The sequence below is a fragment of the Aulonocara stuartgranti genome (genome assembly GCF_965226115.1).
Source record: "Aulonocara stuartgranti genome assembly, chromosome: 3".
Taxonomy (NCBI): Eukaryota; Metazoa; Chordata; class Actinopteri; order Cichliformes; family Cichlidae; genus Aulonocara; species Aulonocara stuartgranti.
This window is the reverse complement of record NC_138941.1, coordinates 31872054-31887624: the sequence shown is the minus strand read 5'-3', so window position 1 is coordinate 31887624 and position 15571 is coordinate 31872054. Positions and strand designations below refer to the sequence as shown.

General features: G+C 44.7%; 1 protein-coding gene across 6 annotated transcripts in view; it reads left to right on the top strand.

Moving 5' to 3' along the window:
• LOC309703267 (nuclear factor 1 B-type-like) overlaps nucleotides 1–15571 on the top strand; it is a 64497-nt gene that overhangs the window by 31761 nt on the left and 17165 nt on the right. For 5 of the 6 annotated variants that reach the window (XM_082528012.1, XM_082528010.1, XM_082528011.1 and 2 more), the window contains 6 exons: nucleotides 6450–6506; nucleotides 8410–8478; nucleotides 11000–11120; nucleotides 11697–11815; nucleotides 14768–14902; nucleotides 15010–15194. In XM_082528012.1, the coding sequence (XP_082384138.1) occupies nucleotides 6450–6506; nucleotides 8410–8478; nucleotides 11000–11120; nucleotides 11697–11815; nucleotides 14768–14902; nucleotides 15010–15194 (686 nt within the window). The remainder of the gene's footprint in view (nucleotides 1–6449; nucleotides 6507–8409; nucleotides 8479–10999; nucleotides 11121–11696; nucleotides 11816–14767; nucleotides 14903–15009; nucleotides 15195–15571) is intronic. The other variant, XM_082528009.1, reaches the window with a different exon arrangement.

Here is a 15571-nt window from a genome sequence, read left to right as displayed (position 1 = left end):
CCAGCCTGCTCATTTTTCATTGGACAGATGAGCCACTGTGCCGCGTCGCTGTGTAGCGTAGTTCGTCTGCAGCCCAGTTTGCCGATTGCATCGTTCGCACAGCACACATCGGCTTCCCGCAGGATGTGGCATGCGTACCCCTATTTGTACACACGTGTATGTCATAGCGTGCGGATGACTGTAAATGCATGCGATTTGTGCGTCCGCACAGAGGTGGGTAAACTTTATTTCGCAGCTCAAAAGGTGGGGAAGTTGAATTTTAGATGGATTAACCCTCATCTGCATCCTTAGTTGTATAGCTGCGTATCCTTTTGAGCTTGCCAGGTTCTTCCTTCTCCTCTCCTGGGCCGGTGTGGCTAATGATCCGTCAGACCATTCAGTCCCTTGTTCAAGGCCCACTCGCCACTGAATACACTCCCTCCCCGTCCACACTGTTTGGTGACCTCAATGAGGAGCCTGTTGTCCTCCCGGCTCAGTTAAAATGCTCTCCTCTTTTCACTGCCGTGAGAGTTTACCGAGGAGAAGGCACAGAGACTCGGCCAAGAGAAAGAGGGCCTGCTCTTCACCGGCATTAGTATGCAACGATTAGAAACAAACACACAAACTGATGATCCACGCACGCATGGGCATACACACTGAGGCGGCAGCGGCCGTGAGCGTGCACTCCATTGAGAGACGGGCACAGAGAGATACAAATGAGCTGGGTCACACACAAAATCAGCCGTGCGCACACACACACTGTATGGCTTCTCATTGTTCTTGTCTGGGCTGGGATCCCACTTGATTCCATAAGTCTCAAAACCCTGACAGACCTACTGTGTGCGTGTGTGTGTGTGCGTCTCCTGGTCTATTGAACAAGTCTGGGGTGTCTGTCTTAGAGAAAAGAAGGCAACATGTCATTGTTCTCACAGACGTTTCAACTTTGCCCCTCTCACTTTCTCTGAGCTTTTTTTTTCACTCGTTTGACTGAGTATATCTGTGTGTGTGTGTCTGTGTGTGTGCGTGTCTGCGTGTAACTCATCCTACTGTACCTGCATTCCCCGTCAGTGGCAGTCATTTGATAGGGTAGCTATCCGGATTACCAGGTGCTCCTTTAAGCCAATAAGAAATACTTGGCTTGTTCCAATTATGAGATAATCATTACAGTGTCACACAGTGTATGGCCGCCACTGCTGCAACACAGTCAGTCAGAGGAATACAATGGTATCTATATCAGTCTGTGCAGAGGTATCACTGATAATAAAACCAACCATGTGGTATAGAAGAGGCCGTAAGAGCCATTTTCTTTAGACTTTACCACATCCTGCTACGTGCAAAGTGTTGAAGTTCAGTCCTACCAAATATATGTAAAGGAAGCTTTCCCCCCTCTTCGTCAAAGCTCACCCTCCTTATGAGACAACGCCGCCCCAAGATGGCGTTCAATTTGGCACAGCGTTTGTCTTCCCTTCACCCTCGGCATCAATATCACTCTCCTTTCGGCCAGGTCAGGTGCCAGCCCTATGCAGAATGCCATGCGTGAGTCCTAATGAGGAAGGGGGGGGGTGAGATGCCAGAATTTGGTGTGTGTGTAAAGGGAGGGGTCGTCGGTGGGAGGCATCGCCAGTTGGCAGGCTGGCACACAAAGGCTGGCACGATAAGATCCTCCCTCTTCTGCGGGCAGATTTTCTCGCCCATATCTTTTGTTTGGCTTGTTTGGGTTGCGGCTCATCCTGATAAAGGCCACTTTGTTTAGACAACAAAGCGTGAGGGAGGGAGAGAAGGGAAAGATAGAGAGACAAAGAGAGAGAATGAGAGAGAAGGGTTGGGTGGGTTGGAGTGGGGGGTGATGGGGGGCATTAGAAAAGGCGGCAACGGGAGTGTGGGGGGCACCGGCACAGATGGAAACATTAAAAGAAAAAGAGAGAAAAGTGTTAAAAGAAGGCGACGCGAGAAGGAAAAAAAAAAGAGAGCGCGCACCTTGTACTGGATAAGACATTATCGTTGCAGATACACGCTGAACAGTAGATATGCACACAGAGGCGGGTATGAAAAGATACAATAGAGGAGGGATACTGTTGCAGGCACAGGGACAGCGATAGACAGATAGCGAGGAGAAGAAAAAGATTTGGAGAAGGGAGCAGGTTCTGCTGGAAGCCAGCCCGAGTAGTGTGAGGTCATCGACAAAAGCTGTGAATGATAGAAACCAGGAGCAGAGGAGGACACGGGACACACACACACATATTACATACCAGCACATGTACAGTCATTTATGCACGCCGTCACGACTTGTGTGACCCCTGTGCTGCACATACACGGACACACAAGCACTTGATACGCATTTGGACTGTGCATTTCCAAGGAAGGACAAAGTGGAGGCTCCTGCACCGGACGAGGAAAGAAAAGCAGGAGGACACTGAGCAGAAAGTCTGCTCGGCCACATCAAATATTTACTCAGGAGCAGCTGTATTGTCGAAACATTACGCATCGGAGGCGCTCCGTAATTAGGTCGATATTTTCTGCCCCTCTCCCTCTTTCTGTTTCCCTACTTCTCTGGGAGTCCACCCCTCTGCACCTCTCCTCCGCACACTCCCCTCCCCTCGCCTCCCCAGGCTGCTGAAATGCGTCTTGGCTCGGGACCCATGCCTCTGGCAGCCAGAGTGCTATACATGTGCACAGAACCCCGCTCGGCATAAAATGGCTGCCAGACAGGCTTCTCCTCCTGAAATGTCGACAGCGGTATGCATCTGCAGGGCGTGCGTGTTGCGCGTGCGCACTGTTTTTTTGTGGAGGATATCTGTACGCGTCTGCAAGTGTTTGCGGACTAGAAACGTGCACCGCAGTAATCCAAAAAAAAAAAGAAAGAAAGAGAGAAAGAAAGAAAGAAAAGGGGGGGAAAAAGCAACTTTCCCAAACTATGTGGCTAATTTAACCCACACTGTGTGCGTATGTGCATGTGTGTTCTGCAATTTAGTGGGAACAGAATGGGTATCATGCCAAAAATGAAGCGGGTGGGTTAGGGAGAGTGTATGTGTGTGTTTTAGTGATTCTGAAATCCAGGCGAGCAACACACTTGGGCGTGGAGAAACCTCACAAGCACTGCGAAACTTTCTTGCCGAGCCAGATTTCTGTTGCCATTACCCCTAATTGCCCTAATCGTTACAGTGGTATGATAAGTATCCCACCGGACGAGAAGGTGTAAGAACTCGTGGACACATCCAAAATACCCACAAGCCTTTTCTCCTGCTTTTTTCTTCCCCCTCTTTCTTTTTTTTTTTTTTTGCTGAGTAACAACAGATAATCTGATTCATACGTGGTACTGTGTTTTTTTCCGCTTCCTTCATGAACCGGTTTGTTTATTTAAACAAGTGGCAGGGACGGAGGGTGCCAAGAAATGTTGTTTTTGGAAAAGGGCCGCGTGTGTATATGTGCGCGCGCGCGTGTGTTTATGTGTGCGAGAGAGAGGCCGCGTGTGTGCGGTGTCTGGCCTCGCGATCGAGCCCTGCCAAACTCCCAGGGCAAAGCCGAGCCTCCTCGACCGCAACTGTTTATTTACAGGTTACACTACTGTTTATTTGAAGACTATCGGATTGGCTGGGCTTCTGCAAAGGACACCTTGTAGATACAGATACCAGGCCTCAGGCTCGTGCTTCACCACATGTTTACTTTGTGCAATCTTTTTTTTTTCCTTTTTTCAGAATAGCCTCTTTTATATGAAATTTCATTTGATATTTTGGAGTTCAGCACGGTTATCTTGTTTGCACAATTTCAAACGAGCGCTTTGTTCGGAAGCCTGTTGAATCACAAGCTAAGACTGTTCAATCCTACCTATTTAGTCATCTAAATAGATTTGATAGAAAGTTGATTTAGTGAGGTCGCACTAAACAAATAAAAAATGCATGCAGAAAACACCACGGGGCATGAAAAGCCCAGAACGAGAACGAGAGATAAAACGAGCACATCCGCAGACTCCCAAATGTGCAAGCGTCTTATTAAATATTTTAATCAAACTGAAAAAATAGAGGGAGCGTGAAGCTGCCCTTCTTGGGTCAAAGATAAAATGTAATGCAATAGGGGAGGTGTTTCCAGCTCTGGTGCAGACCTGGCAGATGTGCCATATGCTTGTATCCCACCTTGAGTCATCCAGGTGGTCTCTCCTGGTGCTACAGTGGGGCCTCATGCTGGAAGATGCTGCCTGGGATCTCTAATTGCCACGACCATCTGCTCTTTTTGTCATGGTTGCCTGTTCAGCCTTCGAAGAAGTAGAAAAAAAATAAAGGAAAAAGGAAAACAAACAAAAAACCGCACAACTCTGATCCGATCTAACCGAACTGTAGCAGCTCTCCCACCTCCCCGCTCCCTTTTCCCCTCCCCGCGCTGCCTTTTCAGCATTTACCTCCTCCCTACTCTCTTGTGCTCTTTTCTCGCCCCCTGCCTGTTTCTCTCCCTCTCAGCACTTCTCGGGGAGCCAGCGTAGAGTTGGCAGTCGTAACTAGACTGATGGATGACTCGGAAAGTGGCAATTGGGATGGAGTGGGGAGGGGTGGTTGGATCGGGGAGACAAGGCCACTGAGTGTCGTGCGATAACTTTATGGACATGTGCTAACTTCATGTAAAAGTTTGTGCGAGTGTGTGTTTGTAGGAGGAACTCTCTGTGTGTTGGTGGAAGGCAAAGAAAGCTATTTGGCTGATGTCTGAAATTGATTTGAACACGTTCAATGTGCAAGTTGCGATGTCATGCAGATTTTAGTATTGACCAAATCTACTCTAATAATTTAAATAGCTGACTACTCATTTAAATAATTTAGTAAGGAGCGGTATCATTTGTTTTCCGGCTTCCCAGCTTGTCAAGTTTAGTTTTTTTCTGTTTTATTTCAACTTTAAATGAAGTCTTTTTTTACTGCTGATCAGCCCAACAAACAAAAAGATCCATAGTTCGATCCTGAGAGGAGACAATATCCCTTTTTTGAAGAAAGAAAAAATAAAATAATGTGGAGCTGCCCGCTGTGGCGACCCTTTGTGAATAAGGGAGCAACCGAAATTAGCTTTTTAGGAGAAAGCTCAAACAGCTGAACAGTTCGATGATGAAAGCACAAGTCGCGCTCAAGTTTTCACATGTTTTGGAAGTGTAGCAGATCTGTACCGTTGGCCTTTAACTTGTATGTTACGCATACATTTTTTTAAAGTTAAACATTAAAAGGGGGATTTTTTTCCCCCTTTGCTTAATGTATGGTCCTGTTCCCTCCCTGCTTTGTCATTGTTGAGCTTCGGCCAAGAACATTCTGTTTTTGCAGTCCTGTTTAATAGTCAAATTTAGGAGTGGGGGAACGAGAGAGAGAGAAAGAGAGAGAGAGCGGGAGAACCACATAGGGAGAGAACAAGAAAAGAATAAATCTTTCAACGTATTTTTTTTTTCCCCTTCTCTTCCACCAGCCTCTCTTTTCCTTCTCTCCGTTGCCTCTGTAACGCAGCTCATGAGAGCTGCGGCAGGAAAAGGGGTGTTGTTCCAAGGCGAGGGTATCTGAGTTCACCGTCTCTGGCTTCTTGGGTCTCATGTTAAATGTGTAGATGGTAATCTCTCTGCTGCTTCTTAGTGCACCCTGTCTGTCCCGGGGCATGTATGGGCTTGGACTGGTTTGAACTATTATTGGGGTCCCATTAGGAGCCCCCTGCCAGGCATGGCTTGGTCTTAATATACTTTAGCGTGCGGTTATAATATCCTGTTTATACCGATGTTGACTGTTATGCTGCACGACTTATAAGGAAACAAAAAAAGGTGCCTTTGATCAATCACTGGGCGATGACGAACTCGTGAGGAATGATACGTTACCCTCCCAGTTAGGCTGGCAGGTAAAACACATCAGTCCGCGTGGCCTCATACCACAGCCCTGCGCACCATAACCGGTGGAAAGAATTCCACTCATGTTTCCTTGTGTTTCCCCACCCCTCCTGTCCTCTCTCTACGTTTTTTGTTCTGTGCTTGTATCTTGCGCAGCAGGACCAAACACATTTTGTATGCCCCTCACCCCTTCCTCCCAACACACCCCCAGCCTCTTTGAAAAATTACCCAGAGGTCTGCGGGTAAAAACATTTAGGTTTATAGGTTAGTCCGTGTCAGACGCAGAGCTTTTGCTTCAGTTTACTCTCCCATTAATGATAATCCTGTTCAAACAAAAATGACTTGTTCATTGTGTAGTGGGTCCACTTTCCTGGAGAAACAGATAAGGAAAAAAAGAGGGGAAAAAACCTTCACGCGCTCGCGCAGCAAATGACTTCTTGCTCCCACAAAGGTGTTACATGTTACAATAAGAAAAAACAAAAGTCGGTTTGCATAGTTGCGTAATTTTTCAAGTTGTACGATTTGACCTTTGCTGGAAATAATCAGCGCTGACAAGAAAATATTTCACTTTGAGCGAGACGTTGCTGCCTTCTTTTTGAGCTAATCCCCGGCCCTTCTTTCTGTGTGTTTGCAGACTCTCAGCAGTCAGGAAGTCCAAGTAACAATGAGCCAGGCAAGAACCCTCTTCCAGGTATGTACACTGCCAGTCATCCTCCCTCCTGTCATCAGTCCATTGTTTTCTGTGCAGCTTTCCAACTGTACAGCAGCTTATCTACACTGTAACCTACTGAATTTAAACAGTGTGCTAACCTCTGTGACTGGAAGGGAAAATACCTAAGTATACAAGCTATGTTTAAGCAGACCCAAGGTATATACCAGATGGTCCTCTGTGTGAATACTCCAAAGAAATCGTCAGCACAAACCAGATTTAGCTAAACAGACAGTTGGTAAATGTTAAAAAAAAGTAAAATTCAAGTTAGTATCACTTTTGAAAATTCCCTGGCTAAAGCCTAAGTTGTAAACTTTATGTAGGCTAAGGAAAGAATAACATTTGAGTTCATCACCCCAGTCGGAGCGTCTGTGTTTTCAAAAAAATCCAAAAAGATCTGGAGTGAAAATGTTACAGCATATTGCGCCTTTGGCTGGTAGTTGAGTGCGTCAAGGTGAGCCAGCAGAGCTGAGCTGTAGAGAATATTCTTTGACAGTGCCGTTGTTCCCCTGGACTGACCTGCACTGTGTCGTCACAGTGCTGGAATGAAAATAGTTTGAGAAGTATAATTAGTTTTCTACCTCAAGAGCAGGTTCTGCTGATACCGGTGCCAAGAAAAACATGCTAGCGAGCCAATGACTCAGGCCTGGGAGGCCTTCGGCAGTGGCACAGTTCCTCGCAAAAGCCATTGGCTCACTTGAGGCATTAAGCTTAGTAGGTGCCAATCGAGATGCCCATCTATCTTTCTGGCACAGCCCGAGTGCCTTTGGCTTTAAATCAAAGCAGAGCCAGCTTCATTTGGGTGTCAGTAACTTGTCTGAGTATTTTACATGACTGACAGCATCTGATTAGCGCTGATGAGTTCTGGGCAGGGCATACACACTATAGTGTAAACCGGGGAAGAAAACACACACACACACACACACACATTAGGGGTACTTTATTTAGTCTGAAAATTGTTTTCTAAAAAACAGAAGAAGAAAAAAATCTGGCTGTGCTTAAATAACCGTGTTCTACCTCATTCAGAGCAGCTTCGTTTAAAAAAGAAAACTCGAGCAGTCTAAGGTTCTGCAAATGATCGTTTTTATGATTATGCTTTTCTGCAGCTATTTCATGCTGTTATATCGTAACAGTGTCAATATTTACAGTGGTGAAGTTCTACCATTGTATTGATCAAACAGGCAGGACCTGCTGTTCAGCACGGACTCGTCTTCAGTTCTCACAGCAGCGGCAGCCTGCGTGTCCTCTGCCTCTCTCACACACACACACACACACACACACACACACACACACACACACACACACACACACCTGTCCTGTCACTCTTTGCTGCGCTGCACAGGAATGGTTTTGTCCTCGGCATTTGTTTAAACATGTCAGGCCAGAAACAAAGCGAGTCACTCAGCACTTGTGCTTAAAATACTAGATGGAAAAAATAACAACAATAATACGAATAATAATAATTGACGCTTTCAGGAAATAGACCGTGACCCATGCACTTTCCTTTTCCATTTTTCGATTTTTTAAAAACTGCCCGTTCCTAAATCCATAATCCATAAATTATATCCATAATTTAATGTATAATACATTCTTTATAATCTTATGATATCTTCCAAATTTAAAAGGTTTTTAAATGACAGTTTGTTTTGTTTGAAAAGTTTCCTGACTGAAAGAAGATACTAATCAATTTGCATGCAAACACAACTTGAAAGGGGGAAAAAAAATCATAATAAAAAAGAAGAAATAAAATAGGTTCTTTAGCTCCATCCATGTCTAATGAAATAATTTAATAGCCGTAATAAATCTCGTGTTATTGTTCATTTTACAAGGAAATAATTACATGAGAAAGCCACAGCTTCATTAATCATTGCTTATTATGTTTCAGTGTATTTGGAAGACAGTTTCATCAAATCAGGAGTCTTCAGTGTTGCAGAACTAGTGCGAGTGTCCAGAAGTGAGTATAGAGCTCTTATATTGCTTTTAATGTGTGTGTCTTTCTCTTATCACTGATCAGACGTGTGGTTATGTTAAACACGGGTGGAGCCAAGCTGGAGCTTTAGAGATATGTTGACAGTGTAACAGGTTTAACAAAGTTAATATCAAGGTCAAAAAGCTGACACTCTGTCGGTCTATTCACAGGCAACTAGGGTCTAATTAGTGAATAGAACTGAAGGTACGACGATTGAAAAGACTCGTGTGGGTGTGCGCAGGCTCTGTGTGTTAATGTGTTTTCATATGAAGAGAAAAAACAGATTTAAGAAAGACAAAACAAAACAAATAAAAGTGCCTTAACCCTCAACAGCCACTTAAAATTCTGTTTTCCTCATAATCTCTGTATTTACTGAAACCCACCACACAGCTGTAGTGTGGATAATCCAGTTTGGCTGGTCTGCTTTTGCGAGAAAAAGAGCACTTGAGTGCACAGCTGTCTGTATGAGCCTGCAATCATCTGTATAGACATGTCCGCCCCGCGCAGAGCCGTTAACCGTCGTCCCTCCAGGACTCCAATGATAACTGAGGGCACGTCAAGGCACCTTTTACCTGTGTTGCCTCTGAGCTGTAACTGTAGCGAATGCGCCTGTGGTGCACAAAGACCCCAGTCACCCTCAACAACGAGCGTTTTAAAGAAACATACCTCCATGTGTTGTCTGTATCTTGCACCGCCTTCCAGCTAGTTTTAATCCGATGGTTAGTGTGGTGTAGAATAAGCAGGGATACTTACATAAATTAGGAAATATTTATTGTTGACTCATGGAGATCACTTATGAATTAAATATGTCACTTCCAGCTTCTCAAGGAAATTATTTGGGTTTTTGGAGTAGACAAAACAAACAATTTTAATATGTCAGCATGGACTTAGGAGGAGAGTAGGAGAAAATAATTGTATATAGTTTAAGTATGTCTTTATATTTGGAAAAAATCTCACTGCAATGCTAACAACAAATGCTGATTAAATCTGAATTTTTTGGTAGTTTATGTAGTGCATAGCACGTCTCTGATGGAAGCGTGAGCCACTTTGTCTCAGCTGTCTCGTTCATTGTGCTGTGAAAGACAGGACCTACTTGTTTCCATGCTCGCACACTGAATATCCTTTTGAAAGACTCTGTGTTTTTGTTTAGTGTTTAATGTGCCCCCTGACCAGATGGCCTCTGAGCTGCCATGTTTGCTCTCATGTGACCGAGCCTGGTTTCACTAAAGCCGACTGAAGTCGCGCTGGAATTTTAAAAAGGTCGACGGACGCACAGGAATTGTCACTCACTCAGCCAGTCGCTCCCTGGGAAGATATCTAAGCAGCCGCTCGTCCGTCATCGCGCTTCTCTCCCAACTCTCCAGGCCGTTGAGACATTCTTTGAAGTCCATGAAAGGGGGGCTGCGGAGTTCAAGGCTGATTTGCAGTCCTGCATTTCGCCGAGGACGCTCATTATTTGCAACAGGAGCCTTGACTGCAAGTGTAACAATATTTTGTCAACAGAAAACGTGGGCATGCACGGGCAACTGTTGAGCGAATTTACTCAAAGTAAATCCTCTCCTGCAGCTGATTCAGAATCATTGTCTATTTAATGTTTTTGTTTTGGGGTGGTTTTCACGCCTAAATGTCCAAGCCCAGATGATCAAATGAGATGACTGGCAGGGTGGCCAAGTGGCATCGTCAACAAATATTGTGCTGAGCCAAGAGCCATAAAGAGAAACCAGCACACAGAGAAATCGTCGGGAATGTTCAAAGCTATGAATGAGAAAATTAAAAAAAAACAGACAAAATAAAAACAATGGTCTCATCTTAAGCGTCCGCGGGCCGGGTGCATTCCTCCACAGACAGCTCGGTATGGGTAGCAGCGGGTAGGGGCCTTTGCCAGGGCTACAGCGGGCTGCCAGGGTGGAGGCTGGCGGAGGGATAGGCCAGTGGTGAACCTCAGACCACAACAGACGGCGCCACACACTCCATCCTCTCATCCACTCCAAACCAACCAACCGCTCGAGCTGCAGGCTGCCTTGCGGGCCACACACTGAAGAGAGATAAAGTGAGAGGCAGAGGAAAAAGAGAGCGGGAGAGAGCGAAGCTGGGTGGTGAACCTCTTTTGTTCTGTAAACACAGGCCTGGCCCCCACTGAAACAATATCCCTCACCTTGACCGCAGTGAGAAAAACAACACCTTTTCCACTGTAAATCATTATGTGAGGAAACTGCCAAGTTTTGCGCCCGATGATAAAGAAGTGAAGGAAATGCTGGCGATTGTGAACGTTTGCCACGAGTTTCTTTAGAAGCAAGCCGAAGGCATCGTTTTAACTTTCACAAGAGGCATTTAATGCAAAAAGAAAAACATTTCACTCTTTAATTTGTTGTAAAGCCAAATAGAAATCTAGCCAAATAAAAATAACTCGCCTGTTCTAAACACACAAGCCGATGAAGCCGTTGTGCATCTAATTGTGCGAAAGATGGTGATGACATTGATTTCCTTTTCTCTGTGTCCTTTGCAGTGCCCATTACCCACGGTGCAACAGTAAACTTCTCCATGGCGGACATGCCCAGCCAACCTTACTATCATGACCTGAACTCCAGCGTGGGGCTGCATCGCCCCCTGTCCTCCCCTCCTGGCAGGTCAGTGGAAGTTACGGCAACAGATAGTTTCAGGATAAGAGCTATTTGGAGATAAAAGTGCTGCTGCAGCGTCAGAGTGACTTTGCTTTCTTATCTGATCATTTTAAACACAAAAATATCTTATTAAATTTAAGGGAAGTGCACTGACTTCTTCCGAGATACTGTTTTGTATATATTTTTGCCAAAATGAACCACAAATGAAACAAAGATGATGACAAATGTGCCTACCGCATTATACTACATTTGTTTAGTCAGTATAAAGCTGCATCCCTCTGCTTTCCATCTTTATGCTAAGCTAAGCTAAACATCTCCAGCCCTTAGCTTTAGAGTTAGCACACTAACAGGAGAGTGACATCAGTCTTCCCATCTAACTATTGGCAACAGAGCAAACAAGGGTGTTTCCCAAAATATTGGACTCTTCCTTTTAACTAAGCTTGTACATAATGCCAGTTAATCTTTGTCAAACATCTTCTCCAACTGCCCCTAAATCAGTATTGACACCATCTTGCGTTCTCGAAAGTTGCGGTCCCCCAAACTACTGTCTGCATCAAACCGTAAACTTCTCCATGTGTGCAGCAAAAGGCCCAAAACCGTCAACATGGAGGAGAACATGGACACCAGCCCGACGGGACCCGACTTCTACTCGTCACCCAGCCCGCCAAACAGTCAGGCAAACTGGCGCGACAGAGACGGAGGTGAGTCTTTCCCAGTATCGTTCTCCTTCTAATTTACATGGTTGCACAAACATACAGAGTGCTCGGCTCACGGTTGCACAAGAGCATGTGGAGATAATTTGCAGAGGGATGAGAAGATCTTGTGTCCTTGTATGCAAATAGATCTGATCAAAGTGAACACCTAGCATTGTTTTGCAACAGCAGCTGAACTCTCTTAAACTCTCAGCCTTGTCATAACCTACTGTGCATCAATGCTGCTCACCGCTCTGAAAATACATACCATGGCAGATATAGCCTTGGGCATCAACAGTCATTATAAATACGTACATTTGTTTGGAGTTGCTGGTTGAATACAAATCTTTGTTCTCTCGCACCTGTCGCTTGTATAAAGGAAGTAGCGTAGAGTGTTGGCTCAACTGCTTTGAAGTGAATTATTATCTGTATGCAACAGCTCCCTGGAATTTCCTTCTAAGTTTGTGTTTACGCGGCGCTTTCTTTTTCATAAACCTCATCCGATTTAGATCTGCAGTGAGTTATGGACAAAAAGCCAATCGGTGGACTTTTGATGATCGAGTTCAATGCACAGAAGGGAAAGAACTCGTAATAAGCGAATGCATGGGGCTCACATTATAAGGAAGTAGATAAAGATGTGTGTTTCCGTCCGAGAGAGAGTGAGATCTTCACAGGGCCGCTTGCACGTCTTATTTCGCCGTCTCCCGGTGCAGAGCAGAGCCCGTCGCCCTTTTAATTAAGGCCTCGCTTTCCCACGTTTCCAGATCATTCTCACTCTCTGCTGACTTCCTTCAACACTCCGATGCCCACACTTCATCTGGATTTAACCAAGTGAGGCAGTAGTAAACATTTTGTTTGAACGTGATGAACGGTATCATTGAAAGTAAAGCACATCTCTTCCCCCCTGTTGCGGCTTCTAGCTTCGGTCTGAACTTTGAACACTTCTCTTTTGGTTTGCTCAACTATTTTAATATAATAAGTAGGAAGGCTGAGTGGGGAAAAACACCACATGATACACAGGAGGCGCAGCACTGGTGGGATTCAGCCACAGCCCAATGTGGCTGCATGAAATTTCAGCGTGTCCCTGTGCACAAGGCCTGAGAGTATGGCTCTGTGTAAACTTAGACACTTGGGGTGAGGAGAAAGGGAAAGCAGTGGGTAGGAAACTCTCCAAAGACAGCCATTACTCTGTCAAGAGAGAATAAATGAGAAGTGGGGTGATATTAAACCCATATGAGTCATACTAAGTGCCAAGCAATTATTTTGTCCACATGGTTGCCGTTTGACAAAACCTCACCATGTAGTGGAAGAAATAGTTTCTTTCTTGTGTTGTGCTCTGGTTAAAGTACTGTACATTTTCACATTTGTCTCCTTTTTTTGCATTACGGTGTCATATTTACCCCCTTTAATACAAAATATATTGTTTCCAAAGGACGGCCAATCCGCTCTAACTGCAAGGACACTTTGGACCTTTTTATTTAAACTATTTAAAGTGTTTAACGTCTGTTAATTAATTGTCCAGTTTAATTTCTTGGGACAGTCTCTGAAGCAGTTAATTAGCAGAAGAGAGGAGACGCTGAATACTTCTTCTAGAGAAAATATTTCCCTTTTTTTTTCTTTTTTTTACTGGAAACATTAGGTAGCGATATAAATCTTCTCCAAGGTATTTCTTCCTCTGACACAAAATGAAAGCACTTAAGCCTGTATCCTCTTGCAACCTCAGACTGGGAAATCCCCCTGAATTCCAGCCACCTTTGTCGCTCTCTCCTCTGGTGATGAGCGATTTTTCCCGTCACTTGGGTGGATCCTTCCCTGTTGTTAGGAAAAGGGAGGGAAGGACGGTTAACGCTACAGAAACGTCTGAACAAATGGGGTTTACACAGCTTCTTTCTTTCTTTCTTTTTTTTGGAGGATGGGGGGGAAGAGATGAATGATGTGAAAGTTATACACCGCAAGAATCTGTGACAGACCAGAAAAGCACTTGATGAATGTTCATAGAAGAAGCACAAGCAGACATAAGCCACTGCCTTTCGGATCTATTTGTTATCACGTTCCCTTCAGACACTGCGTCTTACCATGGAAAATTGAAAACTGCGCAGCCGTGACAGCAGAACATTGCTCACGAAAGTGTAGAGCAGCAATAATGAGCGACTCGTAAGTTGAGTTTGTGCACCTACTTTGACTTCATAGAACTACACGAATTGCCTAAACAAATTCCGTGTCTTGTGCTGAGCCTCCAGGATTATTCATGGGGAATTACGGTGGCTTGTCAAACAGTGTGTGAGGCCAAACAAAGCAGATGTAACACTGTAATATTCTATTTAAGATTACGTGAGGGTCTTGAGATTCCTTAAATCCTATTTGAGCGACCAGCTGCTTTCCGACTGCGTGTCACTTCACTGGATTTAATTGTCTTCTCAGACATGACAGAAGACACATTTTTTATTTCTAGCGGATGTCCGGTGGTTTATAATGATTCCAGAGATTATATGTGATTTTGACCCTTGGGGATGTCTGCAATTTGCAGAGTCCATTTTTCATCTGTGAGTTACATTTGCTGGCGAAAGGGAGGGGGGGGGGAAAAGAAACGGTCTCCTGATCGCACTAATCTCAAGCAGATCAAATTCTGCTTAATTTCAACTGTAATTCATTTTTGGCACTCAGCTCCTTTCATTCATGAGAAATGGAAGAATTAGTACAAGCTACGGGGAAATCTTTGATTAATTTTCAACAAAAAAAATTTAAAAATCTGCAAAAGAAAATATTTAAAAGTTCATTTTTTTTCCATTAGGGAAGTCATTTCATGTCAGGGAAGTTGGGAGAAACTTTTTTTTACTTGAGTCCCATGACTGTAACCTGAAAGAAGCTCAACTTTCGAACTTTTGAGCAATAATCAAAAAGGCTCGCTAACGTTTTCTGAGTGCAGATTCATTCACGTGTTCGTGTGCCCTTCCCTACCAGCAGACATGTCCTCTCCTACGATGAAGAAGCCAGAGAAGCCGCTGTTCAGCCCGACCTCTCCGCAGGACTCCTCACCACGACTCAGCACTTTCCCTCAGCCTCATCACCCAGGCCTAACAAGTGTAGGACACAGTGGTGAGTTCCAAATGCTGACTCTCTTCTTTAACGTTTGACTTCATTCCCTGCCTAAACACAGTCAAAGGCTCATACTCTCTCCGCTCCTTTGTCTGCGTGTCTTGCAGTTATATCGGCGAGGAGCCCCCCTCCACACTCGCCGCTGCAGTTCTCGGCCTCGGCTATCTTGCCCCCGACGGCGTCGTCCTACTTCTCGCACCCCACCATCCGCTACCCGCCTCATCTCAACCCTGCTGATTCCCTCAAGAGCTACGTGCCGTCATATGACCCGTCCAGCCCGCAGAGCAGCCAGGTCAGACTTTTTTTGTCTTTTCGTTTTTCCCCCGTGTTTTCAAAAGGCTGTAAGCCAGATCTTCAGCCAGAAGTCGTAGGGTTGTTTGGCACAACTTTCACGGCCTCTAGTCGTTCTTTGTTATATTATTGGGCTCCATTTCCATCCGACAGATTAAAGATGAGAACGAATGTATGAATTACAGCATTTGTTTGTCTGTATTTCAGCATTACTGCCTCATTAGTGCTTTTTGCATCAGGGAAGATTATTTTTTCCTGCTCTAAATATCTTTATATTACAAACCTCAAACTGCACTTTTTATACACTTAGGATGACTAAATTTGATGGACTCCTGCCTCCCTCCCACTTTTTGAGGGGATAGAATATTGGAAAAAAGG